Source organism: Malaclemys terrapin, chromosome 13 (genome assembly GCF_027887155.1).
Source record: "Malaclemys terrapin pileata isolate rMalTer1 chromosome 13, rMalTer1.hap1, whole genome shotgun sequence".
Lineage (NCBI taxonomy): Eukaryota > Metazoa > Chordata > Testudines > Emydidae > Malaclemys > Malaclemys terrapin.
This window is the reverse complement of record NC_071517.1, coordinates 1281345-1305145: the sequence shown is the minus strand read 5'-3', so window position 1 is coordinate 1305145 and position 23801 is coordinate 1281345. Positions and strand designations below refer to the sequence as shown.

Here is a 23801-nt window from a genome sequence, read left to right as displayed (position 1 = left end):
CCCATGCTGCCCTCTCCTCTGAGGACCAGCCATGCTCCCAAGCTGGCCTCTTCCACCCTGTGCTTCCTGGCTTAGCTGTCACTGCGGGAGGGCTGCAGGTCGGAGGGGGGGGGGGGGCTTTATCCCTGTCTCCAGCCAGGTGGGAGGGAAGAGCATGTGCAATGCCCAGCTCCGAGCACTGGCTCCCTGCCCCCACACACGGGAGGCCAAGGGACGTGCACCTAGGGAGGGAGATGCACAAATCTAAGCAAAGGTGTGGAGTGGGAAGGCACAAGGGTGTGTGCTGCCCCAGAGGAGAGAGGTTCCTGCGCTCTGGGCAGGGCTGTGGGGCCAGAGGCCTGCTGCTGCTCACTGCGGCCAGTGAGAGCTCCAGAGACCGAGGGGCCCAGTTCAGGCAGTTTGCAGGGTTCCCATGGAGGAAAGGGCGTCTTGGGGGGAGAGTCCCAGCTCAGCCAGCCAGGCCCAAGGGTCCCCTCACAGGGCCTCTGAGTGTGAGTGAAGTGGGGAAAGGAGCCCGAAGCCAAGACCCAGCGAGCAATCTAGCCCTCTCAGCGTTTAATGTGATTACAGAGCAGTGCAGAGAGCCTGGGGGAGCAGCACGCTGCCCCGGCCCCGCTCTGTGTTGTACCGACAGAGAGAAAAAGCCTGACCAGCAGAACTAACCAAGAAAGGAGGGACGAAGCCCAAGCCCATTGCAACCAGCGCTGCCAGCTGGAAACCAGCTCCCCGGCTGCGGGGGAGCAGCTAGGGTGGTGACCGTCAGCCATTGAGGAGTGCGGGGCCGGGGGGAGGGCTATTCAGCACTGTGCCCTGAATGGGGGGAGCGGCTGGGGTCTCATGGCCTCGCTGGACTCCCTGGCAGGACACCCTGGCGTGGATCCCGAGAGCCTGCCCAGAGGCATGCCCTGCCCGGACCCTGTGTGAGGGTGGGTGGGGAGCACAGCCGAACGGGAAGGGGCAGCTGCAGCAGGTCAATCTCCCAGCTCCACGCTGAAGGAGGGTTTATTGGGAGCCGTGTGACGCTGCTCCCAGGCCCCACTCGCAGCCAGCAAGGCAGATCCCTACAGCACCTGCTGCTGCTAGATGGCCTCTCTGCAGCCTGTAAACCCCAGGGTCCCTGTGGATGAAGCAGATGCCTCCAGGGAGCTGCCATTTCCCTGTCCCTCCCCAGCAGGGAGCCCTGCACTGAGCAACTTCTGCTTCTGGGCAAGGACGCAGGAAGCACTGCGCAACCAGGGCTGCTGGCCCTTGCCCTGAGGTCATGTCTGCACCCGCGTAATTGTACCAGAACGGGGCACCATTCAACTGGTGCAAAAGTGTGTGCCAGGACTCGGATTTGTTAGCCACTAGGCCAGCGTGTCCAAAGCACACCCCTGTGGGAGGCTCCTCGCCACAGCATCCCAATGAATACCAGCCCGTGCCGTTGCTGCCCGAGGAAGGCCTGTTTCCCTCGCTGGAATAGCTCTTCCTATCACAAATCACGCCAGCGGGGAGGCTGGGGAAGTCCCCCCCCCCCCCCCCAATGCATCTCATCCCAGTCAGCTGAGCAAGGCATGTGGGGGGGGGGAGGGGCATGTCCATATGTATACAGCCACTGATGGCATTAGAGCACCGTCGTGCAATGACAGAGGACGGCCCTGGAGAGGGTCGTGCCCCAGCTGAGGCCGGGGAGCAGGGAGCGGGCACAGGCATGACAGGGCTTGGCGGTCTGCCACGGATCTGCCACCAGGAAGAGGAGCGGAGCAGGAGATGGGGGATGGCCTTGGGGGAGGACTAGCCAGCCAGCCCAGGCCTGGGGTCACAGCTCCCCGCTGTGCTTGATCAGGTAGCCACTGAAGGTGACGTAGGTGTCGTACTCGTCGCTGAAGACGGCGTTCTCCCGCTCGCCCTTGAAGAGACGCACCCAGACCTCGTCCTGCTCCTGCAGCTCCAGCATGACGCTCTGGCTCTGCATGATGCTCCGGTCGCTCTGCTGGGCGTAGAGGATCACCACCTCGACCCCGTTCTTCACCATGTGCAGGTAGGTCTCCTTCTGGTTCCAGGTGTGCACGTTGAGCGCAAAGTAGTAGATGCCGGGCACGTAGCAGTAGAACTTGCCCGTGAACATGTTGAAGTGGCCGTAGAGGTTGACAAACTCGGTGTCAAAGAGCAGCGTCTGGTAGTAGTCGTTGCTGTGCAGAGACTTCTTGCGGCCCACGGAGAACGCGGCGTAGTGATTTTTGCATGCCTCCCCCGTGGCCCCGATGCTCCCCTTCTGGCCCTTGGGCCCCGTGTGGCCCCTGCTGCCTGCCGATCCGGCTTTGCCAAACTTTCCCTGCAGGCCTCGCTCGCCCCTGTCTCCTTTCTCACCTGGGCAAGGCAAGACAGACGTTGTTTGCACTGGAGAGGCCAGCACCATCCTTGCCCACTCAGAACAGCACACAGCTCTAGTGCCAGCCCCAGGGCATGAGCCGGGCACAGCAAAACAGGCTCCCAAGCAGAGCCGAGTGCCGGCTCATCCTCACTGCAGCACCCCACACGTTAGAGCTCCCTGCCTGGAGGCCACCCACCTTCCAGGGCTTAACTTGGGCTGCGTTCCCACCCGCAAGCCTCAGTGCTCTCCCCCTGTGCCCTGCCAGCCCCACGCTGCAGGGACTCCGGCTTTCCCAGCCACCAACCTTCCCTAGGTCTCCCCCAGGCATTCCTGCAGTTCCACGCTTGGGCTACCAGCTCCGGCTGCCCTGCAGGCCCAGCACGTCCCTGCAGCATTCCCAGGGGGCCCAGTGGTTGTTACCGCCTGGTGCCTTTGCTCAGATTCTGGGCTGATTCCCCCGTGTACCCTCCAGGCTGTAGGACAGTGCCGGTGCCACAGTCCCCTTCCCTTCTACTGAGGGCAGCCCTGGGGCTGAGGCGGAGTCCAGTTCTCCCCACTGATGATACCGAGAGGGCCCAGGCCTGAACAAAAGGATCCCAGAGCTGCTGCCATGTTCTCGATTACCCTGCCCATGCCCAGACCCACGTCCTCTGCTACCCCGGTGCTCCCTGGTCGATGCCCGCACCCCCCGCTCTGCTCTGGGCAGTGACTTGGATTGGGGGTTCTAGCCTCTGGCCCCTGGCTTTCGCACAAGGAGCGTTTCCAAATCTGGCCCTTTGCAGGGGGGCGCTAAAGAAACTGAACCGTGAGGTTTGTCCAAGAGCAGCAGCCCCAGTGACCAGAGGGGTGCCCAGGGAGACAAGTGACGGCAGCAGCTGGAGCCCAGTCCCACACGTGGTCCTGGGAAGACGCTCCAGGCGCAATGCTGATCGGTGCCCTGGGAACATGGAGGCCAGGTGGCACTTCAGGCCCTCCCGAAAAGCCGATTCCCACTGCCCAGCACTCGGGGGTGCCAGGGGCCCCAGGATGAGCTGAGAGCACCTGTCACCCACTCTGCATCGCAGGGCAGCACTGGGGGCCTTGTGGACAAGGCTATGAAGGGAGGTGGAGACACAGAGCTCCGTTCTGCCCCAGCCTCTGGCCTCACACTGCCCTCTAGTCCAGACACCGCTGAGGGGAGCAGGATTTCGCCTGTCCCCATGGATCCAGGATTCTGTCCCAGGCCCCCTGCACTGTCCAGCCAGTGAGGTGGCTAGGTCCCCTTACCTTTCAGGATGGTGATGTTGATGTGGGGCAGGGGCTGGTACATGGGGTAGGCAGAGGAGTGCGTGGGGGGGTCGCAGCAGCGCACGCACTGGGAGCGAGGAGGCTGCTTGTCCAGGTTGCGATGATATTTCTCATGGTCCCGTTCGGCCCTGGGAGGTACCAATCAAAGAGCAGCACTGAGGCCTCAGGGTGGGAGCTGGGAAAGCAGCTTCAGCAACCCCTGGGACGAGGGGGCTGCCCCGGGATGCACTGAGGAGGTGAGGGGAGCCTGCTGTGTGTGGAGGAAGCCGGGCACCCCAGGGACCTGCCCAAGCCCACTCCACTGAGCAGTGGAGAGGTGAGCTGCTGCCCATCCCCCATGCACCCCAGCTGGGGAGTACCCCAGCGCCCTTTCCCTGGCCCTCCCCCAGCGTGCTCAGCTCCTCCCCTAGTGACTGCAGGCCTTGGGGATGCCTCTTGTCCCGCCTGGGGCAGGTCTCCTTCAGCTCAGGCCATGTGCTGGCTGTTCTGTGAGGCAAAAGAGCCCCGCTGAAGCCCCGTCCGAGTTGGCGCCCCCTGCCCCCTAACCTGGCAGCGTGACGGTGGGACGGTGCCCACGTTGCCTCTCCCCGCTCCTCCTCGGGGTGGCTGGGCTGGCTCAGCGTGGAGTCGGGCAGCAGCAGGCAGGCGAGTAACAAGAAGCTCAGTGCCCAGGGCCCCTCCATCCTGCTGGGAGAAAGGCCAGTGGGGAGGTCAGCCCCTGCCAGGCACTCTGGGCAGGCCCCAGACCAGTGGTGGGTTTGTCCCGGAGATGGACACGCAGTGCACCCCATGGGGCCATGGACTGGGTGTGGGGAGCGGCAGCCTGCAGAGCTGTGGGGAAGGGGATGGGGGGGCTGGACCTTGGGTTGCCAATTTTGGTTGGCCGTATTCCTGGAGATTTAATCCCATGACATAATCTTGAATTAAAGATTAATCTTTAATTCCTGGAGACTCCAGGTCAATCCTGGAGGGTTGGCAACTGTAGCCTCACCCCCACCCCTGCAGCACCAAGGAGCCGCTGAGAACTGGGTCAGAAGGTCTGTGGCAGGCCCAGCTTGGAGAGGCTGCAGGGCCCTTCCTGGCCCCAGTGCCCCCCCACCCCCGCCCTGCGGGCCTAAGGGATGCCCTAGGCTGGGCTGGGCAAGTTGTCAGGGCCTGCGAGCCTGGTACAGACCCTGGCCGTGCAGCACCGAGGGGCAGTGCGGGTGTAACTGCTGGTCTCTTTGCTTGTCCTTCCTGCAGTGGGTTTGGGCTGGGCTAGAGCCCCATGGGGGAGGGGGCGCAGCCTCCCTTCACCCCACCCCGTCACTGCACCAGGAGCAGCGAGCGGGCTGTGGTGAGCCCCAGGGAGCACATGCCCTGCACGGCCCAGGGCCAGCCCCAGGGCAAGGTGCAGGAGTGCATGGGGCCCCGGCTGGGCTGCTGGCATTGCTGCTGGTTGCAGTGGCTGTTTATGGGAATGCCACCGGGCCTGCACATGAGCCCGGCCCAGGAGGGGGCTGTGACGAACTGGGCCTGTTCTCACTGTGGTCTGTGAATGCTGACAGGGGAGTGTGCTGGGATAGTCTGCATTGGGGGATGGGAGACAGCCCGAGGGCGCATACCTAAGTGTGTAACACGAGAACCCAGGGAGGGGTTGAAGGGGAGGCGACTCCTTAGCCCGGGAAACTGAACAAAGGCTGTGGGAGGGGTCGCTGAAGGCAGAGTGTGGGAAGCAGGCTGGAGAGATGGCTGGGGGGCAGAGATGGCTCTGACCTCCCAAGGGGGGCTGGGACTCCAAGATGGACCAAACTGAGGGGGTCCCTGTTGTCTGTGCCTGCAAGACCTGTCTTGGACTGTATTCCTGTCATCCAAATAAACCTTCTGCTTTACTGGCTGGCTGAGAGTCATGGTGAATCGCAGGAAGCCGGGGGTGCAGGGCCCTGAGTCCCCCAATACTCCGTGACAGGGGCTAACAGCTGGTGCTGGGTGGGGCAGTAAGGGATTGGCAGCGTGCCCGCCTGGACGGAGAGGCGCCGGGAAGCAGGCTACCTGGGGGCAATCCAGACCCCGAGAGGGGAAGCAGCCTGGCTGTGAGCTGCACCGGGCAGGGGAGATGGTGGAAGCTCCATCACGTGGACCGGGCATTAGGGAGGCATCACATTGGGCAAGGGGTCCAGTAGGCCGCTCCCACCTCTGGCTCCTCAGAGCTTCTAGCAGGTCAGAGCCAGGCACCACATCCTGAGCTGCTGCCCACTGCATAGGGGCAGGGGGGAAGGGAGACCCTGCCGACCCCACACAGCAGCCCTAGCTTCTGTTTCTCCAATTAATTCAAATCCACATCAGCCTTTCAGCGGCTCTAGGCTCTGTCTCCCCTTCCCCAGCGCTGGCCTGGGTCTCTGCACGCCCAGAATGACCACGGTGTCGGCCTTGCACAAAACACAGCAGGCCCTGGGCGGCTGCTCCAGCTGTATCCTTCCCTCCAGCCAGCCCTGACCCACAGGTGCCAGAGGCCTGGCCACAAACCTCCCTCCCACCCTCCAACAGCCTCAACCCCGCTCGCCCCCAGCCCCAACGGAGCTGTACTGGGACTGGCAGCAGTGAGTCATCGGGCCCAGCACCCGGAGCCACACGCCGCTGGCTGACCCAGGTGGGCCTGCTACAGCTTCACACAAGTGCCTGGAGTCCTGGGCTAGGCGGGGGCTGTTCCGGCAGAGCCAAGCATGAGGCTCCCTGGGACAGCGCCGCTCGCCTGCCAGCTGAGGGGAAATCCGGAGCAGGGCGGGCAGATGCTGTGTCGGTTTGTCCCCGTGCCTGAGCATTCAGCGCTGGGCAGGGAGTTACCTGGGGTGGGAGAAGGTGGGGCTAACGCTGGAGCCAGATCCTGCAGTGCTTAGCCAAGCCTTCCTCGGGCTGCTGCCCATTGGCGTCGTGAGGGAGGACTGCGGAACCCCTGGCCACAGCGCTCGCGCTTCACCTGCTGACTGGAAAAATAATCAGCGAATAATGGCATCTCTGGGGATGAATGTGAAGATTTGTAGCCTGCAGAGGTGTCGGGTCACTAGCCCTGGCTGTCAGGCACAACCCATGTGCTCGGCACGCTTCCCCCAGTGACAGGCTGGACTCTCTCCGGTAGGGCCAGGACTTCCCTGCGTAACACGAACCCGTCCTGACCTCCCCAGGGACTCACTAGCACTAGCACCCGCCCCAGACACGGGTCCCACCAGCCGCCTGCCTGAGCAGCTCCAAGGGCCCAGGAGAGGGCAGAGCTGGGGGTGGGGGGCGCGTCTCTCATTGGGCACCTCCCCCCATGCCCCTCCCCTGGGCAGCGGCCATATGGGCAGCAGCACCATGGTGCCGCAGGGCTGGCTGGGCACCCAGGGGCAGCATTTCCCCAGCTCAGCCCCTCTTTTCTCCTCCCAGACCCCCAGTACTGGGCTTGGAGAGGAGGCTTCTTGCTACCACCTGCCACTCTGCTGCCACCAAGCCCTGCAGAGGCCCACGGGACTGCTTGGCCCCTGCCGGCCCCAGAGGCCAGGCCCCCAGCAGGGAAAAAAAATCCCTCATGGGAAAGGGGGAAAGGGAAGGCCAATGGGGCAGGCAGGAGGGGAGTTCGTTGGGAGAGTGTCTGGAGCAGGGTGGGGGGGTTAATGGATGGGGAGAGGGGCTCTCCCTCTCCGAGGGGTATGCACTTCTGCCTGCTGAGGTGCACGTTCTGCAGAAGGGGAGCCCTGTCCCCTAGCTGGGGGGCACTTCAGCCCTCCCTGCAGAGTGGGGTGGCCCCCTACGCAAGCAGCTCCCACAAGCAGCGCAGATCTGTGCACTCAGCCCCTGGCTGCACTCCGTCAGCTCAGCCGAAGCTCTCCCCCCACCCCCAATCTGATACCCAGTGTCACTTACACCTGGCAGCGTGGGCGAGAAGGGGCACATTGCACGGTGGGTGCCAGGCAGGAAACAAACGTCTCTAGCGCCAGGGCACACGCAGGCCCCTCTCCCCACCGTACACAAAGGGGCCAGCTGCCCCCCTGGGATCAGAAGCCGCTGGCCCAGCTGGCAGCCAGCACTCAGCAGGAGCCTGCCCAGTGTCTCTTTTCAGGAAGAGTTTTAAGGAAACAAAGTCTGCTGGCAATCAGGAGCCCAGCTGGGAGCCAGCAGCCAAAGGAGACGGGCTCTTGGAGCTTGGGACCATGTGCTCAGCGCGGGGCCGGGCCAAGGATAATATTTGCATTCGCCCATGGCACCACGCGCCTCGCTGGGCAGCCGCTCTCCCTCGCGCTGGTCCCGCTCAGCCCCTTTTGAGTCACGGCAGAGTCCAGCCGACGCCGAGGAGAGGGGCGGAGCCCTCGGCATCTCCTGGCCCGCAGCAGCTCTGCTGGTACACAGGGACCCCCAGGGTGCATGGGCAGGGCCCTCGGCAGACACGCAGGTGCAGCTGGGGGTAGTAGGAGCCAAGGCTTTTCAGGGGGACGTGCCTGAGAAGCCAGACAGCTGTCATGGAGAGCACTGCTGCAGCTACAGGCCTCGCGCTGGACATCACGGCTAGCCCGGGGACAGCGGGGGAGGAGGTGGCGCAGGGCACTGCCTAGGCATTGCTAGCTAAAGCTGCTCCAATCCAGGGTGCACCTTCCCCCCCAGGGCCTGATCCAGAGAGGTGCTGAGTGCCCACAGCTCCCCTTGGCCTGGTGCCTCTGGAGACAGGTTAAGGCACAGGCATGACCGGCCTGGCCACCTGGAGTCAAGTGGTTACGGCAGAATTTGCTTTTGCTTTTAAAGCCAGGCTCCGAATAGGGACACTTGGGTGCATGGGACACGTGGGCAGCGTGAGCACTCGGCCACATCAGGGCATCTGCAAATTCCTCTGCTCTCTGCTTTGTGGCGGGAGTTCAAGGGCAGAATATTTGGTTTATGAGTCATGTTAATTACAGCGGAGAGCAGCCCAGAGGGGAGGGGGAACAGAGGTGGGGAGGGATGGGCTGGGGATGGCGCAGGAGTCACTGAAGGGAAACCCCAGCCCACATGTACTCTTGGCAAAGGGTTCCATCCCCCAGGTGCCTGCCCCACCTTCTGAAGGAGGGTGTGGGGGAGGCTGGGTGTCCCCTGCCTGCAGCACAGCAGGGACACGGTGCCCTCGCCAGTGCTCTCAGCTGCTGAGCGAGAGCAGAGGGCACAGACTGAGAATCTCAGGGAAACCCCATGATCTGAGCTCAGCCAGGCACCAAGCCCCCTCCCCTGCCTCGGAGCCTTACACACTACAGACAATGACCTGAGTGCACACACTCCGTGGGCAAAGGCTGTGCCCTCCCATCACCCTTGCAGGATGCACAGGGGAGTTGGAGCTGGGGTGCCTCATGCTCTCTTCCCTGCTCCCCAGCCTCTCCCCACTGGCCTGCCCCTTCCTTCTCCTCTCTCAGGGACAGAGACACAGAGCAAGTCAGCTGGAGAATTTCACAGAGAGAGGGAATTCCAGAGGAGAACCTGCCGGCCCCCTGGGAAGCAGTGATGCCCTGACAGGCCTGGTTTCCTTAACCCTATGCTGCCCTTTGACTGTGTGCTTGGGCGTGTGAGCATGTGCCAGTGTACTCGTGCATGCATGAGAGTTTTTGTGTAAGTGTGCATGCACATGGATGAGCGTGCAAGGGTGCCTGAGTGCGTGCAGAGACGTATACACTGTGACTCTGGAAGTCTGTCTCTTTCTCTGCTGTATAATAAGCCAGGGAAAAGAGGCTTCCAGTTGTTAGGTGTTTCCCGCTGGAACCCAAAGCAGACCCAGTCTTTGAGAAAACCCATCTCCTGGGGTCTGCTCAGCTGGGCTGACAAACCCTAACCAGGAAATTCCCACTGAGACAAAGCAGTTCGTTTCCCAGGCCATCCTGGGGCAGGAAAAGGAGGCAAGCACCTGCTCACACGGCTCACATGCTGTGCACAGAGCTGGCCGAGCTCACACTCACCACCTTGCACAGCTACACACACAGGCAGACACATGCATACGGAATGCACAGGCACAGACACACACGCTTGCACTCTTACTACCCGGACTTTGTTTTTTCCTGTCCAGGCTGGAAGCTCTCCAGGAGAGCCCGGGAATATGTAAATTCACTTCCTGAGAAAGCCTCAAGCCTGTAAGGCAAAACATCCTGAAATAAACTCTAGGCAGCATTAAGGACCGGGCTGAACTGAGCACAAATCCCAGCGAGTGAGAGGAGGAGGGGCCCTGGTAGGCATGGGGCAGGGGAGCTGGAGATGGGCAGCTGGACTGTGAGCCCACCCCGCTTCCCCTGTCCTTGGGGTTTCCAGGGTGCAAGGACGTGATGCAGACACAGGCCTTCCCTGGCTTCTTGTGACAAAGCCAGGAAACGAGATCCTGTTACCCAGCAAACACTGCAGTGGGCATGGGACCAAGCAAGCAAATCACTCCCCTGCCCCCCACAGACATGCCAGGCTGTGCCAGGGCAGTGGCACATCACTGGAGCTGTTGGCACTGCCTGTCCTTACGGGCCTTTGCCCCAGATGCCCGGTGTAAGGACCGAGTAAGCTGGGGCACCTTTGTTGTTGACGCCAGCCCTGCCCCGGGGAAGGGTGCAGGCTGCTATGGGAGCACGGAGCTGAGCAGAGCTGCTCCGAGCCGTGCTGGGGAACGCGGAGGTGTCCCAGACGGAGCAGCAGGGAACAGCAGGAGATCTGTCAAACTCTGAACAGTCATTTCCCAGCCTAGGCTCCAGGGCCCAGAGCTCCCCTGGAAGTGCGGGCTTAGGCCCAAGTCGAGGGCTGCATGTGCTCCCTGCTGCTGGTGAGCTCATGTAGTGGGGGATCCGGGTGCCATGATCCCAGGTGAGCTCCGGGTGCTGCCCCAGGTGCTGCCTTTGTTTGGCCATTTGAACAGGGGCAGCCCCTGGCATCCCCGATGCCCCCAGCACAAACACCCAGGGCCTTGCCAGCCCGCCCACCCGCCCTCACACATACTTGTGGCAGGTTTGACGCCTCGGTGGCTGGAGCCCAAGGTGCTGGCCGTGCTGGAATTGTTTCTCTCGCCCTCTCTCGGTGCGTTTCGCCTCCCTACAGCATCCCCTTTGAGCTGCCACTTCTACCCCCTACTGGGGTGCAGGGAGGCGGAAAGTGGGGTGCCTGGCCCAAGGCAGCTCTGCTCCCTGCCCCTCTAGCGCAGCCTCTGCTCCTCATACGTCCCGAGCGGAAACGCACTCTCTCCAGCGTAAAGGAGGAGAGGGAAGAAAAGGGACAAACCCAGCAAAGCAGCCCTCCCCTGCCAGATGTGAGCTGCGGCAGAGAGCAGGGCCTGTGTTAACCATGTGTGCGCCCAGCACTGCCGCCCGCTCTGCCCAGGACAATGATGGGAGGTTTAACGTGCCAGGACAGAACTCCAGATGTCTGAGGCTGGAGCCAAGGGGGAGGTACCAGCCTCCAAGTGGCTCAACTCAGCAGAATGACAAGCCCAAATCCCCTGCAGTGCCACAAGGCTTTCGGCCAAGCCCCCAGGTGTGTCTCAGACTGGAACGGTGCCGGGCAGCCCAGGAGCTGGGGAGGTTATTTTTACAGGTACAGCCAGAGCCTGTGCCAGCTGGGCACAGAAATCCAGGGCCAGCACCTGGGTGCTGCGCCAGAGCCGTGTTGGGCTGGCTGCAGACTGCGGCCTGGCCTGGGGCTGCTGGAGGAGGCTGAGGCTGCGGGGGCGCAGCTGAGACAGCTGCATCGGTGCGTGCAGGAGGGGAGGTCGCAGGCTGCTCACCCCACAGGGAGCACAGCCTGTGCCCCTCGGGATGTGAGGAGAGGGCTGGGCTTTTCCTTGGCGGTAGGGTTCCCCAATCCTCATGGGCGTATGGCACTTTGGGGAGCAGCCACCACGGCTCTCGGCTCCATATGGGGAGTGAGTGTCAGGGCAGGGGGCCCAGGCTTTGCTGGTCTAACCCCGGAGCCATCCCTGTTCCACCCACCAGCTGGGACTCTGGGTTCTCCCCAGGAGAGGAAGGCTCCAGCCCCAGAAGCAGGGTTGGCCCATGTCCTCTAGTCCTGTCCAGCCCATCCCTGGGCCCAGCGTCTGTTCTCTAGGGTTGGTTTAACGAGAGCAGCAGCTGCTTGGGCCCAAGCCCTGGCCTGGGAGCAGCGTCTGTCCCTCATTGTCTCTGTACCTGGTTGCACTCTCCGTCCTCCCTGGCCTCCAGCTGCTGGGCGAGTGCAGGGGGAGCAGCCGGGAAAGCTAGCACCGCTGTGCTCACACCCTTGCCTGGGTAATTCCTTAACCCCTGCGAATGCCAAGAAAAAGAGCTGGGAGGGGGAGGAGCCAGCAGGCTGGGATTCTGTCCCACACGTGTGGTCTTGTCCTGCTGGTCCCAGGGGCCTGCCCGGGAGCTGCCAGCTACAGCCCAGGCACTCAGCAGGATCGGTGTCGCCCAGGGCAGGGGCTGCTCCATTGCCGAGTGGGGGAAGGATCCCAGCTAGCCAGGACAGAAGGCAAACCGGCTTGTCTGGCTCGCTCATCCCTGTGCTGGCAGAGCAGGCTGCACGGGGGGGAATGAGCCCCCCTCAAAAAGCAGCAGGAGTCCCAGCATGCCTCTGCTGGGGGGGCTGCAGGGCTGAGACCTCCAGCCAGTCTGCAAGAGCCTGAGAGCCAAATGTCGTGCAGGGAGAAATTCAGCCAGCAGCCTCCTGCAAGAGACTATCGGGGGCTCCCCCACCCCGCCTCTGCTGATACCAGCCCAGCAAGCCTGGCTCGTTCCCCTCCTTGCCCTCTGCGGAGCTAAGGGCCCCGGCTTGCTGGGCTTCATGGGATCAGAACATCACATGGGAGACTTGAGACTCTGCCAAAGGAGAGGCTCCTCCAGGTCAGGATTCTGGACCTCCCTCCCTCCCTCTCCAAATGGTTTTTGGGTTTCATTCCCACGTGATTTGCCTTGTGCAGAAGAGAAGTGGGTCCTGGAGCCCATCCCTGGTGAGGGTGAGTTCCCTGCCTGCCCCACTCCCCCCCCTTCTCCCTCCCTCACGTCCCCAACGCTACCTTCCCCCTCCCCGTGCTGGCATTTCACCATGGTTAAAGCTGGGTCTAACACAGTGCCCTGCACAGCCTGCCTTTTGTAGGTGGTGCCAGCCTGGCCTGCCACACCGGCCCCACAACAGATTTTCTCAACCTTCCTCTGAAGCACTGGGTGCCAGCTGCTGCCAGAGACAGGGCACGGGACTGGGTGGGACCTTGGTGTGTTCTGGCCATTCCCGTGTTCCTGGCTCTCTCCCCTCATCCTTGGCTACCGAGTGAGAGCCCAGTGAGATGTGCAGGGCAGACGGTGCTCAGGCGCTGTGCCCCTGAGGCAGGGCTGGAGCAGGCTGACACAGCAGGCCGCTGAGTGGAACTGCCACTCCTAGAATCCAATCAGGGTGGCCACCTCTGAGCGCCAAGCAAGTGGGCAGATCTGAGCCCATCACACCGCACGGCAGAGCCCGTGGGCTGGGCGCCCTGCAGCCCTCCTGGGACAGAACCCCGAGATCCTGGGGCAGCCGGCCACCCTACACAGGGCTGGGGCCTGGGTGATTATCGTGTGCCAAGGCCTGCAGCGCCCGATGTCCGAGCAGCGTGTGCTGCCCATCACCACGGCGTCGGGGCGCCAGGTCGCACTCAGGAGGGGATTCCCCCCACGGTGCTGATGGGGGGCGATGGGGGCGTCTGGGCACAGCAGGGGCGCCCGAGGGGGCCAGGCCCTGGGGAGGGCCGGGGTCCTGGGTGCTGCGCCGCACGGTGGGACTGTCACGGGGGGGAGGGCGGGCAGCGCCCCCCCGCAAACAGCCCCACGGGCGGGGCCCTGCAGAGGGCGGAGCCTGAACCGCCCGGACTACATCTCCCAGCGGCCTCCAGGGTGCCTGCGCAGGGGGTGTCGGGAGCTGTAGTGCGGCGCGCGGAGCATGCCGGGAGCTGGAGTCCCCGGGCCCGCGGCTGCGCGCTGCGACGCGTTTTTCTCCACCCGCCCCCGCCCCCGCCCCCTCCCCCTCCCGGCCGGAGCGGCGCGTCGCGAGAGGCCCGGAGCAGCCGGCGGCCGGCGCCGCGGGGAGGAGCCCGGGTGAGCGGGGCCGTGACCGCCGGGGGCTCTTCGCCCCGCCCCCGTGCGATGGGGGTGGGCTCCCCCCCGCCGCGTGCAGAGCTGGGGATGGGACCCAGGCGTCCTGCTCCCCCCCCCCCGCGTGCAGAGCTGGGGATGGGACCCAGGCGTCCTGGTCCCCCCTCCCCCCCCGCGTGCAGAACTGGGGATGGGACCCAGGCGTCCTGGTCCCCCCTCCCCCCCCGCGTGCAGAGCTGGGGATGGGACCCAGGCGTCCTGGTCCCCCCTCCCCCCCCGCGTGCAGAGCTGGGGATGGGACCCAGGCGTCCTGGTCCCCCCTCCCCCTCCGCGTGCAGAGCTGGGGATGGGACCCAGGCGTCCTGGCCCCGGCCCTGTGCCCTCCCCTGTCTCGCGCTTGCTCTGGTTTCTTTCGTGGGGTGTTTGGTGCTGGGAGACTCGGGGGGGCCCCATTGCACGGGAGGGGGAGGGGAGAGCGCCCCGCGGGTCTCCTTGGGGGTCATTGCCCCAGGGATGTTCGTTCTCCCCCGCTGGCCTGGCCCTGGCTGCTGGAGTCGGGGTCTGTCCCCGGAGTCCTGCCCCGGGCCTGGGCCTGAGCCTCCCTTCCGTGTCCTCTGCACCTGCCTGCAGCGTGTGTAGGGGGCGTGAGGGGCAGGGCTGGGGTGGCAGGGGCTGTGGGTCGGGACTGAGGGGCACTGGGGGGGCAGGGCTGGGCTGGCAGGGGCTGTGGGTCAGGACTGAGGGGCACTGGCAGAGCTGGGGGGGCAGGGCTGGGCTGGCAGGGGCTGTGGGTCGGGACTGAGGGGCACTGGCAGAGCTGGGGGGGCAGGGCTGGGGTGGCAGGGGCTGTGGGTCGGGACTGAGGGGCACTGGCAGAGCTGGGGGGGCAGGGCTGGGGTGGCAGGGGCTGTGGGTCGGGACTGAGGGGCACTGGCAGAGCTGGGGGGGCAGGGCTGGGGTTGCAGGGGCTGTGGGTCAGGACTGAGGGGCACTGGCAGGGCTGGGGGGGCAGGGCTGGGCTGGCAGGGGCTGTGGGTCAGGACTGAGGGGCACTGGCAGAGCTTGGGGGGCAGGGTCTGTGGGTCAGGACTATGGGGCACTGGCAGAGCTGGGGGGGCAGGGCTGGGGTAGCAGGGGCTTTGGGTCAGGACTGAGGGGCCCTGGCAGAGCTGGGGGGGCAGGGCTGGGATAGCAGGGTCTGTGGGTCAGGACTGAGGGGCACGGGCCGAGCTGTGCACATGTGGGGAGAAGCTGGGGGCAGGTTGGAGGTGCTCGGGTAGAGTTGTACGGAGGAGGTGGTACTGTGTCTCCCTGTGGCTTACGGTCTCACTGTCTTTGGTTATGTCCCTGGCTTTCGTGGGTGTTAAAATCTCTCTCCCCCCTCCCCCCCCCCCCCCCCACTGGGCGCTCCCTAATCCCTGGCCTGCCCCACACGATCTACAGGGGGAGTCTCGTGGGGGGAACTGCAGTGTCTGTGCTTGTGCCCCTGCTCTGTGCCCCGAGGCCCTCCGCTCCAGTGCAGCATTGCGCTCCAGAGCGAGCAGACAATGCCTCCCCCAGTCCTCGGTCCCGCTGGCTCAATGAGGCCTCTCTTCGTGCCCTGGGCAGCCTGCTGAAGGCACGCAGGAGTCGTGGCTGCTCTGGGGACTTGGCCAGCATCCCTTCCCCATGCAGCCGGGCTGTCTGGGGAGCTTCCCAGGAGGGCAGCTAGCGGCTGTTAACCTAGGGGGGCTGGGGAGTTGGGGGATGGCAGTAGATCCAGCCCCTCCCCGGAGAGCTTCTCTTAAGGCACCTTGATTGCCAGGTTCTCGTGCCAGCCTGCTAGAGGTTTGCCCCTTACAGGGCATCGCTGGCCTGGGGTCTGCAGGGCCATGTGCTGGACGCGGGCGCTCAGCTGTCGCTCCTGGCCATGGGGTGCCCTGGTGTCGGGGGGGTTATTGCCCCAGGGATGCTGCTCGGTTACAGGGGTGTCTCCCTGTTTCCTGGCAAGCCGAGCTCAGGCCCTGGGTGACTAGAGCCTGGCTCTGCGAGCAGGCCCGGGTGAAGGAGCGGCCTCCTTGGCAGGACTGCCCCTCCCTGGGGCACGGCTGGCTAGGGAAGGCAGATGGCTGCACCCCCCCCCCCCCCATTGGGCCCTGGGACAGCTGCAGCCCCCCCTTCCCCCCCCAAATAAAGGCTGTTTCTACCTCAGAAGTCCTAGAGCAGCTAGGAAAGGGCTGGGAGGCGAAGGCCCCAATGCACCAGAGCAGGTTTGGCACGTCTGGCTTGTCAAGCTGGGGCGCTCCTGGCCTGGCTCTGCCCTTGTCATTAACTAGTGAGTCCCTGCCCCCAGGCTGGTAGGCCGGCAAAGTGACTTAGATTCATAGATTCTAGGACTGGAAGGGACCTTGAGAGGTCATCGAGTCCAGTCCCCTGTCCACTTCCCCAAGGCCTCCCTGGCCCGGCCGCCTCCCAGGCCGCGGGCACGCTGCAGGCACACGGGTGAGCAGGCCGGGCGGAGACTGGCCTCTTGGCTAGGCCGGGGAGAGGAGGGAAAGGGCTGCTGTGTCTTTAAGAAGACGTGGTTGGCTAGGGCTAGATCCCTCTGCCGTTTCCTGGATCCTGCTCAGGGAGGGGCCGAGCACCCGTAGCCGCTTGTTCCGGCACCTGTTGCACCACTCAGCAGGGGGCCGCGGCAGAGCACAGGGGCTGGGTCTGCCCCCCCGGACCCTGCCCAGCCGGCTGCTCGCCCCAGGAGGGGCGCCAGGCTCCAGGAAGGCAAGTGTCTCCTGAGACAAAGGCCGTTCCTGCTGGCTGGGGGGCAGGATCCCCTGGACTGTCGGAGCGGCCTGGGAATCTTCGTCCTCATCTGGGGGGTGTGACCTGACTGCTCAGGTGACTTGGAGTCAGGGCGCCCGGGGCCCGTCCCCGGCTCTGGAAGTGGGAGGGGGGTGACCAGGGGTCCTGGGGCCCATGCCCAGCTCTGGAAGTGGGGAGGGAGGGGGTGACCAGGGTTCCTGGGGCCCGTCCCCGGCTCTGGAAGTGGGGGGGGGGGAACCAGAGCTCCTGGGGCCCGTCCCCGGCTCTGGAAGTGGGGCGGGAGGGGGTGACCAGGGCTCCTGGGGCCCGTCCCCGGCTCTGGAAGTGGGGGGGAAACCAGGGCTCCTGGGGCCTGTCCCCGGCTCTGGAAGTGGGGGGAGGGGGGAACCAGGGCTCCTGGGGCCTGTCCCCGGCTCTGGAAGTGGGGAGGGAGGGGGTGACCAGGGCTCCCGGGGCCCATCCCCGGCTCTGGAAGTGGAGAGGGAGGGGTGACCAGGGCTCCTGGGGCCCGTCCCCGGCTCTGGAAGTGGGGAGGGAGGGGTGACCAGGGCTCTCGGGGGCCTGTCCCCGGCTGTTACGAATTTGCTTTATGCCCTTAGCCAGAGAACTTGGCCTTTCTCCACACTGTTAGGCCAGGGCTTGTGCTTCCCCCCTGCAGGCTGGGAGCCCCCAGAGGTCAGTTCCGGGGAAGGGCTGAGCACACAGCTGGCTGGCTGCTGCTTTCCGTCCCACACCCCTTGGGGGGCTCTCCTGTGCTGCTGTTTCCCCGCTTCCTGCCCCACATCCCTGTAACTCCCGGGGCAGTGGGGCCCCCTCCCCCAGCTGGGGTTTCTGGGCATGCTGTGTGCAGCTCTGTGGTCGCTGGCATTCACCCTTCAGACCCTCTCGTCCAAGGCAGCACCGCAGCTCGGGGCGCCAGGATGCAGCTGCCTGCCTCACTGCCAGTGCGGGAGTCAGAGCTGAGCCGGCAGCTGTGGGGCCCCTCGCTCTCTGGGAGCCGATAGAGGGGTCATTTCGGGACCCTAGGCAGAGCCAGGGGGCTGGGCAGCCCTGCTGGGTTTCGCTACGCTGCTGTGGGGCTCGTGCAGGATTGGGCTGGTGGAGAGCGGCTGGTGCTTGGGCTCTGCCATGTGGTGAGCTGCTGAGGCTGCAAGGGGAGTGGGGCCTGGGGCTCTCGTCTTTCTTCTGCTTCCCTTGTCTGGTGCAGACGCCGTAGGGCAGGGGGCGTCAGGCCCTCTCCTGCCACCCCTCCCTTCCCAGGGAACCCCGATCCCCGCCCCCTGTACCTGCAGCGTTGTCAGGGCAGAACTGGTGACGCTGCGAGACCCTGGGGTCCGGCTGCAGGGCAGTGTGTGATGGGCCGTGGGGATGGCATAGTGCCAGGTGTGGGTCAGGGGGCTTCTAGTGCCTGGCAGGGATGCTGCCAGAGCTGGTCCCCCACCAGCTCTCGCTCGTGATGGGTGGGCACCGGTAGCTGGCTGGGTGTGTGCCAGGTGGTGGTTAAATCAGGGGGGGATGTTACGGAGGGGCTGTGACTGGGAGTCAGGACTCCTGGGTTCCATGGCTGTGTGAACTTCACTGGGCGTCTCCCCGTTGTGGGCCGCGGTGCACTGCAGGTCGCGCTTTCCTGCAGAGCTGCGGGGTTTGCTGTTTACAATCTGCAGGGCAGTGCCTGTGGCCAGGGAGGCCATGCCAGTTACAGTTGGGGCGATCCCTCGGCAGGGGTACTCTGGGCCTGGCAGGGCCCTGGCCGTCCCGCTCAGAGGCGCGGGGTCGATTCTCCTTTGTTCCCGATGCTCCCGCACTTTCCATCCCTCCCAGCCGGAGCAGTGGAGCTGCTGGGGGAGGGGTGGGGTGGGGCAGGGGATGCTTGTTTCCAGCCAGTCTTGGCTCCGTCTTCCCCTCAGCGAGCTACAGGAACTCCCCAGATGGGGCACCCCATCTTCTGGGCCCTCTCGGGGGCTTCCCACTTACCTGTCAGTTGAACCCAGGTCTGCCCGCAGAGCAGGGCGCACCAGCGGCTCCATTGTCCTGAGGCTATGATGAGCGTGTGCCGGGGGCAGGGATGTCAGCAGACAGGCCCACCCCATGGGTGCTGCTGGTGGCAGGGCGGAGGCCGGGGTCCTGCTAGCTACCCTGGGACAAGAGCACAGCCCCACCCAGCTCTGGCCCTGTCTCACCCTGTCGCTTCGCTTGCTCGGTGCCAGGTTCTGCTGCCCCCCAGGCTGATGCCCGTCCCGCCCAGCCAGCGCCTGGAATGGAGTGAGTCTATGAACCCGCTCCGGATCAGCGTCGGTGGCCTTCCCGTCCTAGCTTCCATGACCAAGGCTGCTGACCCCCGCTTCCGACTGCGCTGGAAGGCCATCCTGGTGTCCTCGCTCAGCGTCGCCTTGGTCCTGCTCCTGCTCTGCTTTCACCGCTCGGCCACGGGGAGGCCAGCCCCGGCCAACGCCCACAACCGGCGGCTCAGCCTGCTGCCCGGGGACAGGTACAATGACACCTACCCGCTGTCCCCGCCCCAGAGGAACTCAGAAGGGGTGCGCTACCGGATCGGGGTCATTGCCGACCTGGACACCGGCTCCAGGGGCTCACGGGAGCACACCTGGTTCAGTTACCTGAAGAAGGGCTACCTGACCCTGTCGGCCAGCGGGGACAGAGTGACGGTGGAGTGGGACCGGGCCGACAGCCTGCTGGAGTCGCATCTGGCCGAAAAGGGGAGAGGCATGGAGCTCTCGGAGCTGGTCGTCTTCAACGGGAAGCTGTATGCAGTGGATGACCGGACGGGAGTGGTCTACCTGATCGAGGGCACCACGGTGGTGCCCTGGGTGATCCTGTCAGATGGGGATGGCACCGTGGGCAAAGGTGAGCTCTGCCTCTCCCCTCGTCTTCCCTGCCGCAGCCTGATCCAGGCCAAACTGCAGCCAGAGCTGAGCTGCCCGGTGACCAGTAGCCCAGCCCCTCCCTTCATGCCCTGCTGGGCATCTGTGGATCATGGCCATGGGAATCCCCCCAAGGAGCGGCTGGGAGAGGCTTTCCTGACTGCTGGGGGACCTACCCTGCTGGCCCAGACTGCCCTTGCTTGGGGCCCTATCCCCTGTGGGTGCATCCCCCCCTTCCCCTGACTGCAGCGCTGAGGTCCCCTGTGCAAGCTAACACTGGGTCTCTCTGCCTAGGCTTTAAAGCGGAGTGGCTGGCGGTGAAGGATGAACATCTGTACGTGGGTGGCCTGGGGAAGGAGTGGACCACGGCCACCGGGGAGGTGATGAATGAGAACCCCGAGTGGGTGAAGGTGGTCGGCTCCAAGGGGGACGTGGGCCATGAGAACTGGGTGTCTAACTACAACGCCCTGAGGGCAGCGGCTGGCATCAGACCCCCAGGTAAGAGGTGGGGCTCGCCCCCAGCCGCCCCACAGCCCTGAGCAGTCCCATCTGCACTTGGGAGGGCCTGGAAGGAATTCCCTATTCTGTACCCTCCAGGCTGCGAGGGGCAATGCGAGTGCTAAAGGAACTGGAGGTTTGAACCTCCCCTCGCCCCACCCACGGGGAGGGGATGTGGGTGGGGCTGGGTGCCAGGGGCTAGGCTCCTCCTGCCCATCGTGCTGTGACCAGTCTTGTGCCCGCAGTGGTGGGAGAGCCATGTCCAGCAGGGTGCCGTCCCTGGGCGCGCTGGCAGTCTGAAGCCCCCGGAGCAGGGCCGTGGTGTGTGCTGCCCTCTGTGTTAGGGGAGCTGGGAGGGGGAATCTGCTCCTCGTGGGCATGCTACTTCAGCCTGGCTGGCCTCCCGCCCTGTCCAGATTTGCTGGCTGCCAGCTCTGCACCATCCATGCAGCATAGCGGGAATCCCAGCGAGGAGGGGGTCTGCTGGCACCCGCTCCCCTGTGCCAGGAAAGGGGGCCGTGGCCTAGGGCATCTGTCACATCCAGATAGCAGAGGCAGCCCCTGGCTCCCAGCCTTGTGCTCTGCCTGCCTAGGAGTCGTTCTCACCCTGGCCCTGCCCTCCCCAGGTTACCTCATCCACGAGTCGGCCGCCTGGAGCGAGACGCTGCAGCGCTGGTTCTTCCTGCCGCGCCGGGCTAGCCAGGAGCGCTACGACGAGAAGGCCGACGAGCACCGGGGCACCAACCTGCTGCTGCGAGCCACGCAGGACTTCGGCGACATCGCCGTCAGCCACGTGGGGACCGCGGTCCCGACCCACGGCTTCTCCTCCTTCAAATTCATCCCCGACACTGACGACCAGCTCATCGTGGCCCTGAAATCGGAGGAGGACGATGGCAAGATCGCCACCTACATCATGGCCTTCACGCTGGACGGGCGTTTCCTGCTGCCGGAGACCAGGATCGGGGCCATGAAATACGAAGGGATTGAGTTTATTTAACAGGGACTGTGTCCTGGTGGGGACGCCCCGGGGTCGGGCGCGTGGGGCTTTGCCTGAACGTAGTCGCCGTGGGGGGCGCGCTGCTCCTAACCTGGCCTGGATCCCTGTGGGAGGTGGCTCCGGGGCTGGGTCCCAGGCTTCTGGGTTACCATGTTGGTGAGTTGCTGCAGCACACGTGGCTCGAATGTCTGGGCCCCGGCACCTGGTGGTGAAAGGCCATCACTGCAAGCTTCCACGTGGTCCTCTGCAGGGCTGCAAGCCCTTGTCCTGCACCCCAGGGCCCTTCCTAGGCTGCCCTGCAGAGCGCTGGGTGCTGACAGGGGAGGTCTCCAGGGAGCTTAGCGAAGCTGTGAGGCAGCCGCTCGGAGGGCGTTTCCTTCCTGCCCAGCATCTCTGAGACTGGCCCATGATTTCCCCTCCCACAGGCAGGGCCCCGCACCGCAGCCTGGTGCTCCCGCTGCTACGTGACCCTGGAGTTTCCCCGCAGCACAAAGGGCCTTTGCGGTGCACAGCAGAGTGGGAGCAGCTCGTGCCAACAGGGCCGTGCCCAGTCGGCTGGTGGATAGCAACCAGCCCCCGGACGCTGCTCTTCTGCCTGCGTGGCTGCAGCACGGCCTGTGGAGCAGCCGGGCGGATGCGCAGGGCCTGGCTGGGTCGGAAGGGAGCCATGCTACAGCCTGGGCCGTTTAACAGATTAAATGAACCAAAGTGAAATGCCCCCGAACGCCGTGTGAGGGTTTCACTCTGCTCTGTGCCACGGGGCCTCCTGCTGGGAACCGCCATGCTGGAGAAGTGGGGATCCCAGCCGGGGCGTCCAATTCCCTCCCTTACAGCCACTGGCCAGGCGTCCCCTCTGAATCCGCCTGCCCATCCCGGCCCTTGTTCCTGGCTTACCTGGCATCTCCCTCCCCGCTGGCTGGGGCAGGCGCCGAGCTCGGCAGGTTAGGGCTCCGACTTGCAGCTCTCTGGGGATGGGAGCAGGCCAGCGCCTGACCCTGCGCTGAGCCCTGAGGGCCCTGCCCTGGCCTGCTGCCACTCTCAGCTCCCTGCTCCTTTGCCCTGGGAAGGGACCGGGACAGTGGCCTGGCCCTCCTGACACAAGCTGCTTCCCCACCATGCCTCCCTCTGGCCCAAGGGGCTGTCCCTAGGTACTCCGGCCTTGCGGGGCCTGTGCAAAGGCCCTTTCCTCTTCAGAGTGCTCTGGGGTCCTGGCCTCTGTTGTGCCCCTGGGGAGGGCCCGACCCCACTCTCTGGCTGGGCAGGGGAGGGGAATGGCTAAGTGACTTTGAATGGAGCCTTGTCCTTGTATCTGCCCCACAGGCCAGGAGTCCCTCTGCCCTGGCCCCTCCCCAAGGCCTGCCTTCCTGCGCTGTACATGGAGAACAGGCCAAGTCAGGCAGGAATCCACACAAGCTCTGGCCCAGGCCCCTGCCTGGTCCCTGCCCTGCTGGCTGACAGATGCAGCATTTGCACCTGGTTAGTGACTTTCCGGCCCCTCTTCTGTGACCTGGATGTGGTGCTTGGCTGCTGTATCCATTCGATAAACCAGACCATTCTGGGGTGAGCGCATCGCCTTCCAGCTCTGTGGGCAGGGCGTCCTCCAGCGCTGGATAGGGGGCAGTGAAACGGGACAATCCCAACCACGGGCACGCAGCTTTCCAGCCAACAGCGCAGTGTGGCCGGCCCCTGGAAATGGCTGCAGTGCAGAATGGGATTGGCCTGTTCCTGAGTCCTCCCCTGTCCTGGTGAGGCTCTGGCTGTGTGGGAGCTGGGCAGATGTTGCTTTATCAATCGGTGCTGGCAGTATTGCTGAAATGGGCTCGCTGGCACATCTCCAGCAGGGTTCCTTCGCCCGGACAGCAGGTCCGTTCTGTAGGCAGCCTTTCCCTGGCTGGAGCCCCGATATCCTGTCCTGTGGGCTAGGGTCTGGCGAGCCCCCTTCACACACTTCAGTGGTACAGTGCAGGGAAAGAGGAACCTGCCCTACGCGTCACTTTCAGACCAGCACACGCAGGGTCCCCACTGGCACCAGGAGAGCATCCCACACCCCTGTGAGCAGTCCCAGAGACTGGGGCAGGGTGGCACTCGGCCAGGAGACCTCGCAGAGCCCTTGGCTGCCTGGTGCAGCGCAGTAGCTGTGGGTCTCCGTCCTGGGGGTGGGAGAGCTCTGCTGCAGTGCTGCCCCTTCCCTTGTCTTGCCCCATGCCCCCTGGGAGCGGAGGGGGGAGCGCCTGGCCTGTTCCTGTGGCAGAGACTGGCTCCCCTTTCCTGTGGCAGGCCGTGCTGACCTGACTCAGGCCTTGGCTCTGTGTTCCCGGGGGGTGGGGCGCAGAGGCTGTTGGTCAGGGTAGTCAATTATTTTTTGTCAAGGTCCAGACTTGAGAGAAACGTTTCACACCACACTAGCACTAACAGTAACCAGGAAATAAACAGATTTTTGTGGTCCATTCAAAAGTGTCAGGTGGTCCAGATGTGGCCTGTGCTCTGTCCATTGACTGCTCCTGCCGCTGGTCTCCTCTGTGGGGCTTCGCTGCAGGGTCTGGTGGGCCGGCCCTCTGCTCTCCTGAGGCCCCATTCCCAGCACGCTTGGAGCAGGACCGAGGGTCGAGGCCCTGCCCTGAGGCACCAGTGGGGTGTCGGTGCTGAGCCCAGAGCGGGTTCCCGGGGGTCTCTGGGGCTGACGTCTTGCCGTGCTGGAAAACCAACTTGCGTCAGTAGGTGGCAGCATCCATCTGCTGGCGGTGCAGCGCCTGGCACCCAGGCTCCCGTTGCAGGCCTGAGGCACTCTGGTTTGGGGGGTGATTTTTACCAGAGGCGTCCAGGGAGGCCCCATGGTCAGTTGGAGAGCTGGCGGGGCGCCGGCCCCCCAGAGCAAGAGCAGGAGGGATTTGCGGTGTTAATCGTGCTGAGGCTTTGTGCCCCTGCCAGCCTGGGGATCGTGGTTCCTTTCCAGC

General features: G+C 64.6%; 2 protein-coding genes across 8 annotated transcripts; one reads left to right on the top strand and one right to left on the bottom strand.

Moving 5' to 3' along the window:
* Positions 1-533: 533 nt before the first annotated feature.
* C1QTNF1 (C1q and TNF related 1) lies at positions 534-11843 on the bottom strand. 5 transcript variants are annotated; one of them, XM_054047525.1, is made up of 5 exons: positions 11761-11843; positions 6464-6603; positions 4187-4327; positions 3620-3768; positions 534-2349 (listed from the first exon to the last, which is right to left on the bottom strand). In XM_054047525.1, the coding sequence occupies exons 2-5, from the start codon at positions 6541-6543 to the stop codon at positions 1799-1801; spliced, it is 921 nt and encodes a 306-aa protein (XP_053903500.1). In that variant the 5' UTR covers positions 6544-6603; positions 11761-11843; the 3' UTR covers positions 534-1798. The 5 variants fall into 5 exon arrangements, with proteins under 5 accessions (XP_053903500.1, XP_053903501.1, XP_053903499.1 ...); XM_054047526.1 differs by lacking the exon at positions 11761-11843 and adding an exon at positions 10580-10883 and having other exon boundaries at positions 4187-4324; XM_054047524.1 differs by lacking the exon at positions 11761-11843 and adding an exon at positions 10580-10882.
* A 1753-nt stretch (positions 11844-13596) lies between these two features.
* Positions 13597-23304, top strand: CANT1 (calcium activated nucleotidase 1). Of its 3 annotated transcripts, none has more exons than XM_054047193.1 (4): positions 13597-13677; positions 18681-19335; positions 19647-19850; positions 20477-23304. In XM_054047193.1, exons 2-4 carry the CDS (start codon positions 18702-18704, stop codon positions 20845-20847), a joined length of 1209 nt encoding a protein of 402 aa, XP_053903168.1. In that variant the 5' UTR covers positions 13597-13677; positions 18681-18701; the 3' UTR covers positions 20848-23304. The 3 variants fall into 3 exon arrangements, with proteins under 3 accessions (XP_053903168.1, XP_053903169.1, XP_053903170.1); XM_054047194.1 differs by lacking the exon at positions 13597-13677 and adding an exon at positions 16290-16431; XM_054047195.1 differs by lacking the exon at positions 13597-13677 and adding an exon at positions 16465-16548.
* The last annotated feature ends 497 nt before the right edge of the window (positions 23305-23801 follow it).

Excerpts from the sequence above, each read along its gene's own strand:
- C1QTNF1 (XM_054047525.1), bottom strand. The coding sequence starts at position 6,543 with ATGGGCAGCAGCCCGAGGAAGGCTTGGCTAAGCACTGCAGGATCTGGC. Across the intron at positions 4,328-6,463 it reads CCCACCTTCTCCCACCCCAG|CAGGATGGAGGGGCCCTGGG; the intron begins GTAACTCCCTGC and ends CCTTTCTCCCAG. Across the intron at positions 3,769-4,186 it reads TCCCACCGTCACGCTGCCAG|GGCCGAACGGGACCATGAGA; the intron begins GTTAGGGGGCAG and ends GGTACCTCCCAG.
- CANT1 (XM_054047193.1), top strand. The coding sequence starts at position 18,702 with ATGCCCGTCCCGCCCAGCCAGCGCCTGGAATGGAGTGAGTCTATGAAC. Across the intron at positions 19,336-19,646 it reads GGATGGCACCGTGGGCAAAG|GCTTTAAAGCGGAGTGGCTG; the intron begins GTGAGCTCTGCC and ends CTCTCTGCCTAG. Across the intron at positions 19,851-20,476 it reads GGCTGGCATCAGACCCCCAG|GTTACCTCATCCACGAGTCG; the intron begins GTAAGAGGTGGG and ends TGCCCTCCCCAG.